We start from the raw sequence: 15,195 nt of genomic DNA, 5'->3' as shown, positions 1-15,195 counted from the left end.
CCAAATATATATATATATATGTATATATATATAATGCCAAATATATATATATTTGCTCGGCTTGCAATGTGCCCCAGCTCCGCTCCGCCATGTTGCACAAAACCCGGGATGCTCAGGGACGCCCCATCCCAAAACGCCCGTAAACAGACCCGATTTCCATACGTAGGACGCAGCCGGTCCCGCCGCGACCTGCTTTCCCGCAGCCCCACGGAGCCGGCGGGATGGACGAGCCGCAGGAAGAGCCCTTGCGCAGCGTCCGGAGGAAAAAGCCAACCGCAAACGCTGCCGAAAGCGGCAATTGCATCCCAGCCGGCAGCCGCCTGGGCGCCGAGAGCCGTGGGCTCCCAGAGTTTTCCGGTCTCCCGGCTCTGGTGCAATGGGAGCTGCTGCTCGCTGCCTTGGGACGACGCGGAGTCCGTGAGGCTCCGGGAAGACGGATCGTGTGGTGCAGGGGCCCCCGCGCACGCTCTGCGCTTTTCCCAGTTTTCTAAGCCTTTTTGCACCTCCGAGCGTAAAGCAACGAGCTTCCAGCAGCGCCTCCGGGATGCTCCTTCCCTTAAGGACCTAAGAAACCGACGGGTTTCCGCACAAACATAGCTTTTGCCGTTAAGAAAAAACGCGTGATCCATTGCCGCCGCGCATCTTCCCACTTCCAGGCATTTAAGCGGCATTCACCTGCACGTCGGAATTGGGAACGGCACCAGGAATCCCCCGGAGGGAGAAATGCCGATGGTTATTTCAACACCGTGTTGTTTCCGCTGGCCTGGGCAACCCTCAGTGAATATCCAGGCAGGAAGGAGCTTCCCGCTCCTTTAGCCTTCGGGTGGAAAGATCCCTTCCCGGCGCGCTTCTCCTCATTCCCTGGGAGCTATTCAGGCCTTCCGATATCTGCCGTTGGAGATAAGCGTGTTACTGTAGAGAAAAATCCACGGCAGCCAGCTCTCGGGTGCAGCCCCTGGGTGCAGGCGGGAAGCAAACAGCAGATGCAAGAGGGGGATGTTTCACCGCATCCCTTCTTTGAGGCCTTCTTCTCATCTTGAGCAGTTTGCTTTAGCGCCCGGCTGCTGCCAGGGCAAGAGGAAGAGAGAGGAGGAGAGAGGGAAATGTTCTGCCTCGCTCTGCTCTACACCAGGGCCGGAGAGGATTGAGAAGGGAAGAGAGAAGAGGAACCTCTTTCTTCGGAGGCAGGGTGGTTGGAGTCCTATCAAAGGCACCAGCATCCCTGTGCGTGATGGACACCAGCGTCCCTGCGCGGTGATGGGCACCAGCATCCACGTGCATGATGGACACCAGCATCCCTGCACAGTGACAGGCACCAGCATCCATGTGCATGATGGACACCAGTGTCCCTGCGCGGTGATGGGCACCAGCATCCATGCACGGTGATGGGCACCAGCATCCATGTGCATGATGGACACCAGCATCCATGTGCATGATGGACACCAGCATCTCTGCATGGTGATGGGCACCAGTGTCCCTGCGTGGTGATGGCAGTCTCCTGCTCCCTGACCCAACAGGATACACCAATAGGAGAAAAATGAGCTCCATCTCCACGTCCCCGAGGCTGCCCAAGGCCACCACGGTCTCCAGCACCCAGGACACTCATCCCGCAGGACTGAGGAGTAAAACCCCTCCCGGATGGAAGCAGCACCCAAACGTCCCAGCAGGACCCCGGCTCCCCGTTCCCTCGAGCCCTGCCGCTCCTTTCCCGAGCCAACGAAAAGCTCTCGAACGAGGGGGAAAACTAAAGCGGCACAAATTTAATTCCAGGTGGGCAAACGCCCCGGCGCATCCGGACACCGACGGCTCGCCGGCAGCAGGAAAACGGCACAGGGAGAGGAGCGCGGGGGCCGTCGCGTTTGCCAGGACCAATTTAGCAAAAATGCATATTAGAAAAGGTGAGATACTGTTATATATTAGCTCGAAACACCGTTTTCGAGACGAAACCCGTCTTCACGGCCGGCTCTTTCCTCAAGGAAGCATTTTCCCGTGCTTCAGCCAGACCTCTGGCTGCAGAAAAAAAACGGCTTTCCAGGCATCGCCCTCTCCCGCCTCCACGGGAGCCGGAGCATCCTGGCAAAGCCCCTTTTTGCCCTCTTGCCCACAGGGAGAGCCGGGATTTGGGGTTTGCAAGGTAAAGAGGGAGAGGCGGCGGCACGGAGAGAAGGGCGCCTGCGCTGCCGGCCGGGCACGGGAAGCGCTCCGAAAAAACTTGGGCAGCGTGCCGGGACAACGCCCGAAACCTGTTTGGGGTTGGATTTTTTTTTTTCCCTTCCCAAATTGCTCTTTTTCTTTTTGTTTTTTTTTTCCCTTTCCTAATTGCTCTTGCTATTTTAACCAGGATGGACATTTCCCTGACGATTTTCAGCGGCTGCAAAGGCTTCGCCTCCTCCCTTCCCTCTCGACTCGGCCAGTGGCTTCTGCTGCCGGAGCCGGAGCAGCTGGAGTCAGAGGGGCTGGAGCAGCCAGAGCCGGAGCAACCGGAGTCGGAGGGGCCAAGGAATGCGGGATGCAGGCAGAGACGACCCGCACGTTTCTTCCCTGCATTATTTAAGCAACTCCGTGTGCCGGACGCTCCGGCTCCAAGCGCCGCTCCAAAAACAGGAACCTCTCTGCGGCAGTGCGGCCTCCGCAAACTCATCCCGCTTCGTCGACAAGCACCTGGCAGCTCCGGGGGGGGGGGTTTTCCCGCTGGGCCGGAGCCAGGGCTCGGCGGGGGCTCGGGAGCCTCGTGCTCCGAGCGGGAGAGCGGGAGGCGGCCGGGGGACGACGGCACGGAGCTGCCGGCGGCTTGGCAGGGACGGGGCATCCCGGCGGCGAAGAAGAATTTCTTGGCCAAAATTAAAACAAAAAAAAGGAAGAAAAACAAAAATAAAAACCCCAAACCACCCTTCGGGCCGGGGTCGCATCCCTCCCGCTCCGGTTTCGTCCCTGTTTTGGGATCCTTGCAGCCGCCTCCGGTTTCGGCCAGGGGAAGCGGCTCCCGGCGCTGCCTCCTCCCGGCGCTGCCTCCTCCCTGCCCGTCCCGTCCCGCTCCAACGGCGGCAGCGAGCGGCCGCCCCCCCGCAGAGCCCCGGGCGGCACCGCGCAACGCCGTGCACGGGGGGGGGGTCGAATGGGGACGGTTGCCCGGGGGGGGGGGGAGCACAGGGGGGATGCACAGGGGGGGATTTGCACCAGGGGCTGCACGGGGGGGTTGCGTGGGGGGGGAGGCGTTGCCCGGGGGGGTGGGTATTGCAGCAGGGGTTGCACGGGGGAGGTTGCACGGGGGAGGTTGCACGGGGGAGGTTGCACGGGGGGGAGTTGCACGGGGGGGAGTTGCACGGGGGGGGGGCTGCACGGGGGGGGGGCTGCACGGGGGGGGGTGCACCAGGGGGTTGCATGGTGGGGGGTGGCACGGGGGAGTTGCACGGGGGGGGGGAAGTTGCACCAGGGTTTGCACAGGGGGGTTGCATGGGAGGGGGGGCATTGCACAGGGAGGTTGCACAGGGGGGTGTCGCACGGGGGGGGGGGGAATTGCACCAGGGTTTGCACGGGGGAGGAGTTGCACCAGGGGCTGCACAGGGGGGTTACACGGGGGGGGGGGCTTTGCACAGGGGGGGGGTTGCACGGGAGGGTGTTGCACGGGCGGAAGTTGCACCAGGGGGCGGTTGCACGCGGGAGGTTGCACAGGGGGGGTTGCATGGGTGGGGGGGGGGCGTCACGGGGAGATTGCACGGAGAGATCGCATGGGGGGGCATTGCACAGGAAGGTGTTGCTGGGGGGGGGTGGTTGCACGGGGGGGGTGTTGCACCAGGGTTTGCATTGGGGGGGGGGGTGGCACAGGGAGGTTGCACAGGAGGGTGTTGCACTGGGGGGGGTGGTTGCACCGGGAGGGGGGAGTTGCACCGGGGGGGGGGGACAGACGAAGCATCCCGGTGGCCCGAGCACCCTCAAGCCAGCGCAGCAAACCGCGTCCTCCCGCACGCCGAAAGGGGGAATCGCTTCCCCCCGGGACGCGGCGGCAGATCCTTGGCAAAGCCGAAGCCTCTGCTTATTCATCGGGGCATCCTGGAAGGACACCAAGTCCCGTCCTTTCCCCTGCCCCAGGGCCGGAGATGCAGATCCCCTTCCTGCTCCCCCCGGAAGGGTTCAGGGGACCTGGCCCGAGCCCCCCCCCCCCCCCATGGGTGCTGGACCAGCGAGCACCCAGGGCGCAGAGGACCCAAGATCAAAGGGAGCCGCTGGGCCCCGGAGACTCGTTAGCGTTTGCAAACGCTCTGGAAACACTTTCTCCGGCGCTTCCTCCTCCAAAAGGGAGCCAGAGGGGGGGGATATAGGGAGACACGTCACGGAGCCCCAAACTCCCTCTTTAGCTGGGTGACATTGATGCCGACGGGAGTGATTTAGCGGCGCTCCCCGATGTTAATTGTATTAATCCCATTTTTTACTGATGCTTTTCGAGGAAAAGCCCATCCATCTGGGAAGAGCAATGCCGTTCCCCCGGCGCAGAGGTGAACCGGGGCATCAGCAACCCCCTGCACGGCTGCGAAGGGCTGTTCGGGCCCGGCAAAACCCTCGTTGGACCCTGCTCGGATGCTGGGATGGAGCCGCCCTTCCCAACTCTGCTTTCGCCCGCGCGCGGCTCCCGGAGCACCGGGATCCTGCATTTGGGTGCTGTATGCGCAGGGACGAAGGAGTTTTGCACCCCAAACGGTGGCAGCCGAGCACCACGGCATGCAAGCGCAGATGGGAATCCGGACACGGCGCACGGCTCCCGGGATGCACACGGGCCCCTCCGCCGGGAATTGCATCCCGAAGGCGACTCTTCCCCGCCATGCGAACAAGCGGAGGGAGGAAACGGGCTTCAACTGCACCCGTGCAACAGGCTGCATCCACGGAGCAATGCCAGCGCTGCCCGTTGCACCCCCGGGAGCCCCCCCCCGCCTGCCTGCCGGCACCCTCGGGTGCCCCAGGGCTCCGCCGGCCCAGCGCCGCGAGGCAGCACACTGCGGCTTTGTGCGAGGCCACCCACGCGTCCCCCCCCCCCCCCCACGGGTGCCACCGCCACCGCCGCGCGACGGGCGCAAAGAGCAGGGTGCAGCGCGGGTGCAGCGTCCTCCCCCCGCCGGCGGCACCCGCACAACCGGGGACCCTCGGGGGGGTCCCCAATGCACACGACGCCCCGCAACGGATCGATGCGGCACCCAGGCGGGATGCGCCGTCCGGAACTGGCACTTTCCGATCTGCTGAGGCCCGGGCAAAGGCGAGACGCTGCCCTTGCTGCCTCGTTATCCTCGGCAAATGGCAGCAAATGGCTGCTTCCAGCAGGGAAAATCCTCCGGCGGGGAGGAAGGGGAGAGGAGCGTTTTGGGGGAGCGGCTGGCACGGGTGGTCCTCGGCAGGCGCCGAGGCCGTAGCTCGGCCGGGCCCTGCCGCCGGACGGCAGCCCGCGACGTCCGGCTTTAGGAAGCGCTGCTCGACGCCCCACGGTGCCGGCGGACACGGGGCCGATAAATCCCACGTCGCATTTGCAAGACCCCCCCGGAAGCCCCTTCGGAAAACACGACGGTCGCATCCATCCCTTCGGAGGCGAACAACCACCAAAGCGCAGAAATATGCCCTGAATATCCGCCGGATGCTGGTGCGCACCCGCCGCCCGGCAAATGCGCCCGGTGGCAGGGTCTTATTTACGGAGCCAGAGAGAAAAAGCAGGATCGGAGCCCGCGGTGCCTGGAAACGTTAGCAGAAACCCCGGAGGACGGGGAAAGAGGTTTCTGTTATTTAATACACCCGGTCAGGTGCTGGCGAGCAGCCAGGCCCTGGGAGTTTTGCTCTTAAAGGGAGAGGAGAAAGCGAGGGGGGAGAGCGCAGCCCTGCCGTGCCGAATCGCTCCCGGGAGCGAGAGCCCCGAGCCGAGGCCGATGGGGGGGAAAGAAAAGCACTGCATGGCTCCGCTCGGGAATTACGCTCGCTCGCACGAGGAGCCTTCGCGGAAAGCGTTGGCCGATGTCCCCACGACGCCACCCGCCACCCTTCGGCGTTCCCGCGACCGCCTCGTTTCATCAGGGCACGCGGCGCTGGGCAGGAGCCGGGAAGCAGCTGGCTGGCTGCTCCGGGGAGTTTTTGGGAAGCGGGCTGTGGGCACGGAGAAGCGGTTTTGGAAGCGGCCACGGCGTCGAGCCCGTCCTCGTGCCGGCGACAAAACCATCGCCCGTGAGCCGGGCAGGGGAAAATCCTCCCGGGAAGAGCCCTGGGCTGGGAAACGCTGGGGCAAAGCCGGGCGCTGCAGCAGCCCCCGCGGGAACGAAACACCGGCAACTTACTTTGGCCACCAAAAAGGGGGAAAAGCGGGCCAGGAGCAGGCTTTTCCCCCCTCTCCCTCTCTCTCCCCTCCCCCGCGGGGTTATTTTCAAGCCCTGCTTCCCTATGACCTTCAAAGGGCATCGAGCCGCAGCCCCCTCCCCGCGCATCCCGGCGGGGCTCCCGGCATCCCGGCCTCGCCCCGCGGCACCGGCGCCGGCAGGCGGCGGAGGGGACCCGGCCCCGGCTGGGCGCCCGCTCCCGGCTCCGCCACCGGCTCCCGCTCGGGGAGAGGCGGCGGAGAGGAGCGGCCCGGGGGGCAGAGACGCCCCGCGGGGACAGTCACCGCGCTGCCGCTGCGGCTTTCGGGGCAGACGGGGGCTCCGGGGATGGAGGGGCTGGTGCAGGGCAGCGGGCCGGGTGCCAAAGCCCCCCCCCCCCGGGAGCTGGGTGCCGGGTCCCAGAGCCGGGTGCCAAGGGTCAACGGCGAGCGAGGTGCTGGCCCCAAGGCCCGGTCCCTCCCAGCACGGTGCCGGTCCCGGGAGCGGTGCGGGTCCCCGGGGCACGGGGCCGCCCTGACCCCCCCCCCATCTCCGCAGGGTGCCGGTCCCCGGGGAGGGTCTCACCCCGACGCAACCCGACCGGCTGCACGGTGCCGGTCCCGGTGCGGCCCCGACGCCCCGCACGGTGCCGACCCCCCGCGCGGCCCCGTTCCCGTTCCCGTTCCCATTCCCATTCCCGTTCCCGTTGCCCCCTCGCCCGCTCACCAGCGCGGCGCGGGCGCGCAGCCCCAGCAGCAGCAGCAGCAGCACCGCGAGGCGCCGCAGCCCCCGGGGCGCCGGCGGCGACACCTCCGCGGGCATCTTCCTGCCGCAAGGACGGCTCGGAGCGGCGGCGGCGGCGAGCGGGAGGGCGGCGGCGGCGGCGGCGGAGGAGGAGGAGGAGGAAGAGGAGGAGGAGGAGGGGGAGGAAGGGCCCTTTGTTGCCGCCGCCCGCGGGAAGCGGCGGGGAGGCGGCGGCGGCGGCGGCGGCGGAGCGCGGCGGTGTCGCTGCTGGCCGGAGCGGCCGTGCCTCCCCCGGCTGCCTGGGCCCGGCCCCCGCAGGAAGCGGCCGCTGCCGGCCCGCCCCGTGCGCCGCGGGAGGAGCAGCGGCGGCGGCGGCAGCAGGAGGAGGAGGAGGAGGAGGAGGAGGAGGAGGAGGCGGGAGGAAGCAGCCGGCCGCGGCCGCCGCGCTCCCCCTACCGAGGGCTGCGCCCGCCGCCCGGCGGCGCCCTCGGCCGGGGACTCGGTGGGGGGGGGGGGGACACGGACCCGGGGCAAATGGGGGGGGCCCAGGGGTAGATAGATGGGGGGGACGTGGGGCAAATGGACGAAGGGACCCGGGGCAGTTGGAGGGGGGACTTGGGGCAGATAGCAAGAACCCAGGGGCAAATGGGGGGGGCCGGGGTAGATGCAGAGGGACCTGGGGCAGAAAGAGAGACCTAGGGGAAGATGGGGGGCACCTGGGGCAGATGGGATAGGACAGGGGCAAGTGGGGGGAGGACCCAGGGGCAGATAAGAGGGGACCGGGGGCAAACAGGGAGGGCTGGGGCAGACGAAGGAGGCACCTGGGGCAGATGGGGGGGGGGAACTGGGGCAAATGGACAAGGGGACCTGGGACAGGGGGACCCGGGGCAGACGGCAGGAACCCAGGGGCAGATGGGGGGGACCCGGGGTAGATGCAGAAGGACCTGGGGCAGATGAAGGAGGCACCTATGGAAAGATGGGGGCACCCCCACCCCCACCCCGTTCCCTGGCACCTCGCCTCCCCCCGGGCCCGGAGGACCTTCCTCTTGGACGTGGCCGACAGTGAGCGACAGCTTTGATTTACGCGTGGGGAAAAGGCGTCGGGAAGCTGCCCGGAGCCACGTGGGGAACCTCGGGCAGAGCCGACTGCCAGGATTCCCAGCCCGGAGAGCGCCGTGCCTCAGTTTCCCCGCTCGAACCGGAGCGTAACAGCGGATACAGCCGTCCCCCTCGGCAGCGGGATTGGGCACGAGGTTCCCGCGCTGCTGGGCAGCCTGGGGTGGCTCCTCGCACCCATGGGAGACGTTAATTCGGTCCCGACGGGTCCGGGAGGCGGTAATTATGGGATAAGCTGGGAACAGAAGGGAAGGGATATAAATGAGTTGTTTCTCTTACACACCTAATTCCTTCTAACGGCTTTCACACGCTTTCTGCGAAACGCCTAAAAATACGCTCGGATTATCACAGAAAAGAAAAAGCCGGCTGAAGGCAAAGCCTGGCGTTGTGTCCGCATCCGAAGCCCCGTTCGGAGACGCATCCCTTTGGCAGCGGGAGCTGGAGCTTGGCGGGGAGATGACAGCTCACAGGTTCTCAGGGGACATCACTGTGCAAAAAGCCCCAACCAAGGGAGCTGGAGCCATCACAGGTTCCCTTGGGCTCCATCCAAGGTCCCCGTCTTGCCTGCAGCCCTGAGTGGTGGGCAACATGTGAGCGGGAGGTTTGCACCCCTGTGATGGTCACCCTCTTCCATGAGCAGCTGGACCCCGTTCCTCACGTTGGGATGGGCGTCCGGGCCTGGGAAATGGTGCTGGGTCCTGGCCGCATTGGCAGATGTCCACATCGGGGTGGCATCCCCATGCTGGCACACGCAGCCGGTGGGGCTCAAGCATGTCCCAGGTCCATGGGAGCTGCTGCCTTGCAAGGACTGGGCCAACGTGGAGCCTGATGCTCTCGGGCTGCATTTCAGGCCAAGGTTTAGTCCCCCGTGTAGACCAGCCCCGTCTTCAGGTGTCCAGCACGGAGCTGAGCTACGGAAATGCTGCACTCGGCCTGGAACAAGCTGGGATGGTGCCGCGGGGTGGTGATCAACGATCCTCTGCCCACGGCTGTGTTGCAGCTGGGATCTTCCAGGCCACCAGGGAACAACCAAGAGCAAATGGCAAATTGCACAAAAAAAATCATCTTTTGGGGGTCATCTGGGAAAAACTCGGGTGCGAAACATCGCGAGCGGGTGGCAGAGCTCCCAGATGCTCTTCCTAAGACTTGCTGTTGCCCCACGTGGCTGTACACAAGCTACAGGGCTGCCTCAGTTTCCCCATGCATCACACAGAGTCAGTGACACTTCTGCACCAACAAATGTCACGTGAAGTAAGGAAATGCTCCGTCTGTCCTCAGATCAGCAACCGGGCCCTGTCCTCCGGGGCACCGCTGTCACTTCTTCCGTTTTAATTGCACGGTAATTAACAGGGGGAAAGAAAAAAAAGGTCCCTCTGGTCGCTGGTCTCTGCCCGGGGTGAGCAGAGGAGATGTCCCGCTCCGGGATCTGCTCCCGAGCACTCGCGGTCCCTTGTCCCCACTGGAGGATGGGAGCTGCGTGCTCATGGGGGTGAAGGACCCCCGTGGTGACAGCAAGGACGTAACGGGTGACGCCGGTGTTGGCAGCTCCACGTCCCCCTGCGAGAGGTGCACGGCAGCGCCCAGCCGTGGTTGGGTGTCCCCCCTCTGGTGTCCCCAGCCTCAGGCAGGACCCTGGGCGATGTGACCGTGACGACAAGGAGCACCGTGACCCTGCCACGTTCCTGAGGCTGCACCGCCCCGCTGTGGCCGAGGCCACCCCTGCAGCTCCAGCCGGGCTGGTGGCATCCATCCGCTCCCCAAGGGCCTTCATCCCTTCGCCAAAGCCTCGGTGACCCCCATCGTCCCCCCTCAAGCTGGGCAGTGCCCCACGGAGGAGCAGGAAAGGGAGCAGACTCACGCTGGGCACGCAATGGGCTCGATTCATCCCTGGGACTGAGCCTGGAAACGTGTTCGAGAAGGCTGAAATCCCTGGAGGTCCCCAGCGAGAGGCACCTGGGTTTGGCCACCTAAGAGGTAGCTCCTCACTGTGGCTGGATGGACAGAGATGCATGCGAGGAGCAGGACATGCAGTGGTGTGTGGAGCAGGGCCCTTCCTGCCCGAGCCACTGGTGTCCCCCTTGGAGGGTCCACAGGAGAGGAGAGCCACTGCCCAGCCACTACGGGGCCCTTTCCAACCCCTCCTGCAGCCCCCCTGGCAGCAGGTCCTCTTGACCCATCAGGTCAGGACAGACACATGGATCATATCTACTTATGGATCATGGCTAACATAGTGGATCATAGCTAATGATGGCTAGCGTGGTGGACCACGGGTAATGATGGATCATGGCCAGAGTGGTAGATCGCAGCTAATGACAGATCATGATTAATGGTGGATCACGGCTAATGGTAGATCATGGCTAACGGTAGACCATGGTCAGCGTGGTAGATTGCAGCCGACGACAGATCATGGCCAGCGTGGTGGATCACACACCTGCCTGTGGGATCAGATCTTCTGGGTGAAGGGGTGCACAGGCAGCAGGGTTTAACCACGGCCTGGAGAGAAGGGTCAAGGTCAAAAGCATTTGGGAAACACTTGGGAATCAGTGACCTCACACCCCCAGGGATCACAGTGGTGGGGATAACACCAGGGAGAGCAGATGTTTGGCTGAGAATGTCATGCCCACAAACAAAACCCTGATCCTGGGCCCAGGCTGCAGATCAGAGCTGTCCTTAGCAGAGCTACCCACTCTCAAACCTCTCACCTGAGACACATTTCCAATTATAAGTAAAATTAAATTAAAAAACAAACAAACAAACCAACATTGCTTTCATCATGTTCTGCCCCAAATCTGCAGACAACAGCAATACCATCCTGGTGCTTAGTTGAGAGGCTTAACTACCACAGCTGAAATGAAGTGTCAGATAGCTACAGCTGCTGGAAATAGGTGGGATGGGTGCAGCACCAAGCAAGTCCATGCTCAGGTGCCACCTGCGACCACCCCCTCACCTGGAGGCTTTTTGACCCAGCTTTTTCATCATCTCCTCAGCCTTTTTCCCCCTTTCTGAGACCAGCTGGGGGCCACGTGCTACTTCTGCAATCAGCTCTGAAAACACTTGCGAGAGCTGCGAAGTCTCAGGGGCCACGGTACCTGCGCGCTGCTCCAACCCTGCCGTGAACTCCAGCAGGCGCCTCGGCTCGGCGCGACCGCCGTGCTTATAGCACAGACGCACCGGCTTGCCGGAAAGCCGGGGAAAAAAGGCGTCAGGAATCCCGAGTCGGCTCTCCAAGATAAATTTAACAACAACGGGTGTGAAAACTGATTAAAAACGCCGCTGGTTCGCGTGGACGGTGTCTTCTGGCGATGGGTGTGAAGGAGAAAGCGGCAGCGCGGGAAGCAGCAGCAATCTGACACACACGCCAGAGCAGAGACCCTCTAGACCAGAAGGCGATGGTGTGTGATCATGGGTAAAAAAACCTTACAGACAAGCCCTTAGATCTCAGCAAATACAGTGGACTTTTCATAGGCACTTGGATTTTGACATAGCTGCTTTTTAGGGTGACGGCTAATCTGTGAAAGTTGGCATCTTTAGGAGTATCGTCGTATAAAAACAATCATTTTGCGTGCAAACAAGCAGCACCCCGCTATGCTCCAAAATCCTAAACGTTTTAATGCACTAACCTAAAAAATGGTTTCCTGTAAAATGTGAGGTTTTTCCCCCCCCTCCATCAATTTATTACACAACACTGTCTTCGCCCAAGTGCTTAGATTGGCATGAGCTACCTGGATTTCCAAAATGGTTTCGATAATGTTCTTCAGAAACGCATCTTTAAAACCAAAAGCCCTTGAACTGCAACAGAATAACAGGGAAGATCCCTTCAACTGGTAAACGAAGAAGAACTGGTAGGAAGAAGAGGCCCATCTTGCCCCTGAGCAGGGGTCACAAATAGAGTCCTGCAGGCATCTGCGTTAAGGTCAGGCTGGTCAATGTGTTTGGAAGAGGTCTGGCAACGGGAATGAAAAGCAAGGAGCCAAAGCTTCCTTGCCACACTCAATTAGGGGAATAAACACAAAGGCAAAGTTGCATTCAAGCCTCCTAACATTTAGCGACTGGACAGTGGCTGGAGGATGAACTTGGTGTAGAGGGGGGTGAAGCACTGCAGGTGCAGAAGAAGGACCTAACCGTGCACCCGGAGCTGGGCTCCGGGCTGAACGTTACCTCTCGGGAACGAGATCTTGGGACCCCCAAAAGTTTCCATGGAAACCTCAGCTCCATGTTCAGCTGCAGTCAGAAGAGCAATGTTCTCTGTTGCTTTTATAGTAATTCTCAACGCCCAGAAAGCATCATCAAGCCCCTCTAAACCCTGATGCATCCACACCCTGAATGCAGGGTGCAGCTCCAAGTCCGCTGCCGTGACCCTTTCTCCCCCCATCCCAAAACCTGAAGAAGTGGAAGAGATATGAACAGCTTCCGTACAGCAATCAGTTCAACCGACTGAGAATCCCAGACTGCAAAAAGGGCACAAGCAGAGGAAGAGGGAAGCGCAGGAAACCATGAGCAGCGCACGAAAGGTAACCAGGGAAAATGATTCACCGCCTCTCTCGGCAAGAGCCGCAGTACTTAAAACGAGCAGGAGACACTTTACGAGCAGGCGGTGGTACTTCTCGCACGTTGTTCATCTCCAGCTTACTGCCACAGGACAGATGGTGTGGGTGCCTGAAGTTTGTATGGGCTCAAGAAAGGTTTAGGCAAGCTCAAAGGACGAAACAAAAAGCCCAAGGGCTATTAAGCACGTAGCATCTGCAGGCCAGTAGGTCCCAGACGCAAGGAAGACGGACAGCAACACCGCAAAGTATCGATACGCGGTTGCTCCGCTTTTATACTTCTCTGCAGATCTTCGAACGGGACAGCAGGACGCGTGGTGCGATGCGGCGAGGCTGCTCCTAAAGAAAGGAGGCCAAAAAAGCAGGGAGCAGGTTTCCCGGCGGGACCCGTCTTGCCAAAGAAAGCGACGGGAGCCAGATTCCAAAGTTCTGTATTTTTCAAAATAAAGATCACACGTTGTTTAGAGACAATCTACACAAGAGTTACAAAAAATAGTCGCCCAGGCATAAGCATACACAGGTTTGTTAATTATACACATATGGTTACAAGTGTGCTTGCAAAAAAGTTCATTGGAAATATACACAAGGCTCTGTAAATGTACACCGTGTAGTGTTACAATTCTATATTCAAACAAGGAAAAATTGACAGTATGTTACATTCACTTACAAGTAGACAAAATGCAAAATACAGTTCATCTTCTGTACAAAAAAGGGAAAGGCGATTCACACTTTACAAGGTGAAAGGGGGACTCTGATTGTAAGGAAAACTAGGGGGGATTCTGTACTTTTGCACTGTGGTTTTTTTTTTTTTTTCTTTTTCCTCTTACTGTCACAAAATAAGCAAAACATTACTTTTTTTTAAGATTCAAAAAAACACTATTTTGAACTGAATCATTTTGTATAACATTTAGAAAGGATCGCTACCGTTCAACTAGGTGACAAATAAAACCAAGCATTTTTTTTTTTCCTTTAAACATTAACTAGGCTGTATAAAGAGAACATTTCCTTCAAAAGAAAAAATTTACTTCTGGTTGAAATTACAATTTACAATATACAACACTATATGCTACGACCATAAAAGGTGTGAATATACACTGAAATGCACAGGTTTTGCTAATTCTTTTTTTTTTCTTACCAAAAAACGGGTTTATGTCGATTCAAACTTCTCCACATTTACATTACAGAGGTTTACAAATGTACAATTGTACAGTCAGAAGTATGTTCCACTACTAGGGTACATTATAGATACAGATCAGACATCAAAACAAGAAAATACTACAAATTTTTATATATGTAAAGTCTACACCAAGTATACACTATATATTTATAGAAGCAAGACCAAAGCCGAGTCGGATTTTTTTTTTTCCTCATGCTAAATAATCAAATTTCGTCTTTCAATGTTAACAGAACAAACCGAGTAGGCAGTAAACAAATACACCCGCCCCCCCCCACCCCCTCGCTTTAAAAACTTCCTGGGTGTGTATGTCTTTTCTTCCCAAAACGACCGCTAAGCTACCTCCCTTTAGCATGGTTATACTCAAAAAAAAAAAAAAAACAAAAACAAAAAAAAAGCAATTAAAAAGTTTCAAAAACTTAATCTTTTTTTTTAAACTGAAGCTTTAGCAAGTTGAATTTTTTCGGTTTTATATTTTATAAACGGCGTTCAATGCGTCTTTTGTGCCATTTAACTAAAATTCAAGCTTCTTGCTGACTTTTGACTAAAAGGAGAAAAACCAGGTATTTGCAAAAAGAGTTGCCTGCGAGGCAGATGAATTAAAAACGTGGTTTTTGTTGTTTTTTTTTTTTCTTCAAACCAACCACCCCGAAAGTTTCCACATTTGGAATATAGATACAACAGTGAACAAAAATGTGGCCTTCCATGTACATTTGATACCTATGTACAAGTATTCTATACACCAGTAAAACAGCAGGGCAATTAGTTAATTAAAAAAAATAATTAGTACATGTTATGCATAATAAAATTAAAGAAATTTACAAAGGCTTTTTTCTGTTTTTTTTTAGTAGTTTAGCAACCATAAAACATTTTCTAACTGTATATTGGAATATTGTCGGTTGCTGGTTGTAAATGCCTGACGGCCGGCGAGTTTCTCTGCAGTTCACCGTCTCAAATGATGCCATTCGGTGGTCCACAAATGGGCCCTAGGTCAACCCCGTTCTTCATGTAGTATTTCTCCAGCTTGGCCAAAATGTGTTTGCCGTAGGTGTATTTGCGCAGGGTGGCAATGTGAGGCCGGATCTAAGAGAGGGGGGAAAAAGAAAGGAAGAGGAATTGAAGCTTGGCGAGCAGAACCGCAGTCGCATCAACGCTGAGCGAGCTCGGTGTACTTGCACGGTCAAGGTGCCACCACTCAGGTTGAGGCCACCAGCATCACACGCGAAGACCAGAAAACGCTTGAGATACTAAAGCGCCATTTGCTGTAAATCACCTCAATTACTGTGAATCAAAT

General features: G+C 58.8%; 2 protein-coding genes across 10 annotated transcripts in view; both read right to left on the bottom strand.

Moving 5' to 3' along the window:
- The window catches only part of SDC3 (syndecan 3), a 33,961-nt gene extending 26,619 nt beyond the window's left edge, over nucleotides 1-7,342 (bottom strand). The window contains exon 1 of the mRNA XM_067311428.1: nucleotides 7,050-7,342. Within this exon, the coding sequence (XP_067167529.1) occupies nucleotides 7,050-7,145 (96 nt within the window). The 5' untranslated portion in view covers nucleotides 7,146-7,342. The remainder of the gene's footprint in view (nucleotides 1-7,049) is intronic.
- A 5,799-nt stretch (nucleotides 7,343-13,141) lies between these two features.
- PUM1 (pumilio RNA binding family member 1) overlaps nucleotides 13,142-15,195 on the bottom strand; it is a 76,981-nt gene continuing 74,927 nt past the window's right edge. For all 9 annotated transcript variants that reach the window (XM_067311597.1, XM_067311599.1, XM_067311603.1 and 6 more), the window contains one exon: nucleotides 13,142-14,984. In XM_067311597.1, coding sequence (XP_067167698.1) covers nucleotides 14,853-14,984 — 132 coding nt within the window. In that variant the 3' untranslated portion in view covers nucleotides 13,142-14,852. The remainder of the gene's footprint in view (nucleotides 14,985-15,195) is intronic.

The sequence above is a fragment of the Apteryx mantelli genome, chromosome 27 (assembly GCF_036417845.1).
Source record: "Apteryx mantelli isolate bAptMan1 chromosome 27, bAptMan1.hap1, whole genome shotgun sequence".
Lineage (NCBI taxonomy): Eukaryota > Metazoa > Chordata > Aves > Apterygiformes > Apterygidae > Apteryx > Apteryx mantelli.
Note: the sequence above shows the minus strand (reverse complement) of the source record. Positions and strands in the feature narration are given on the sequence as shown.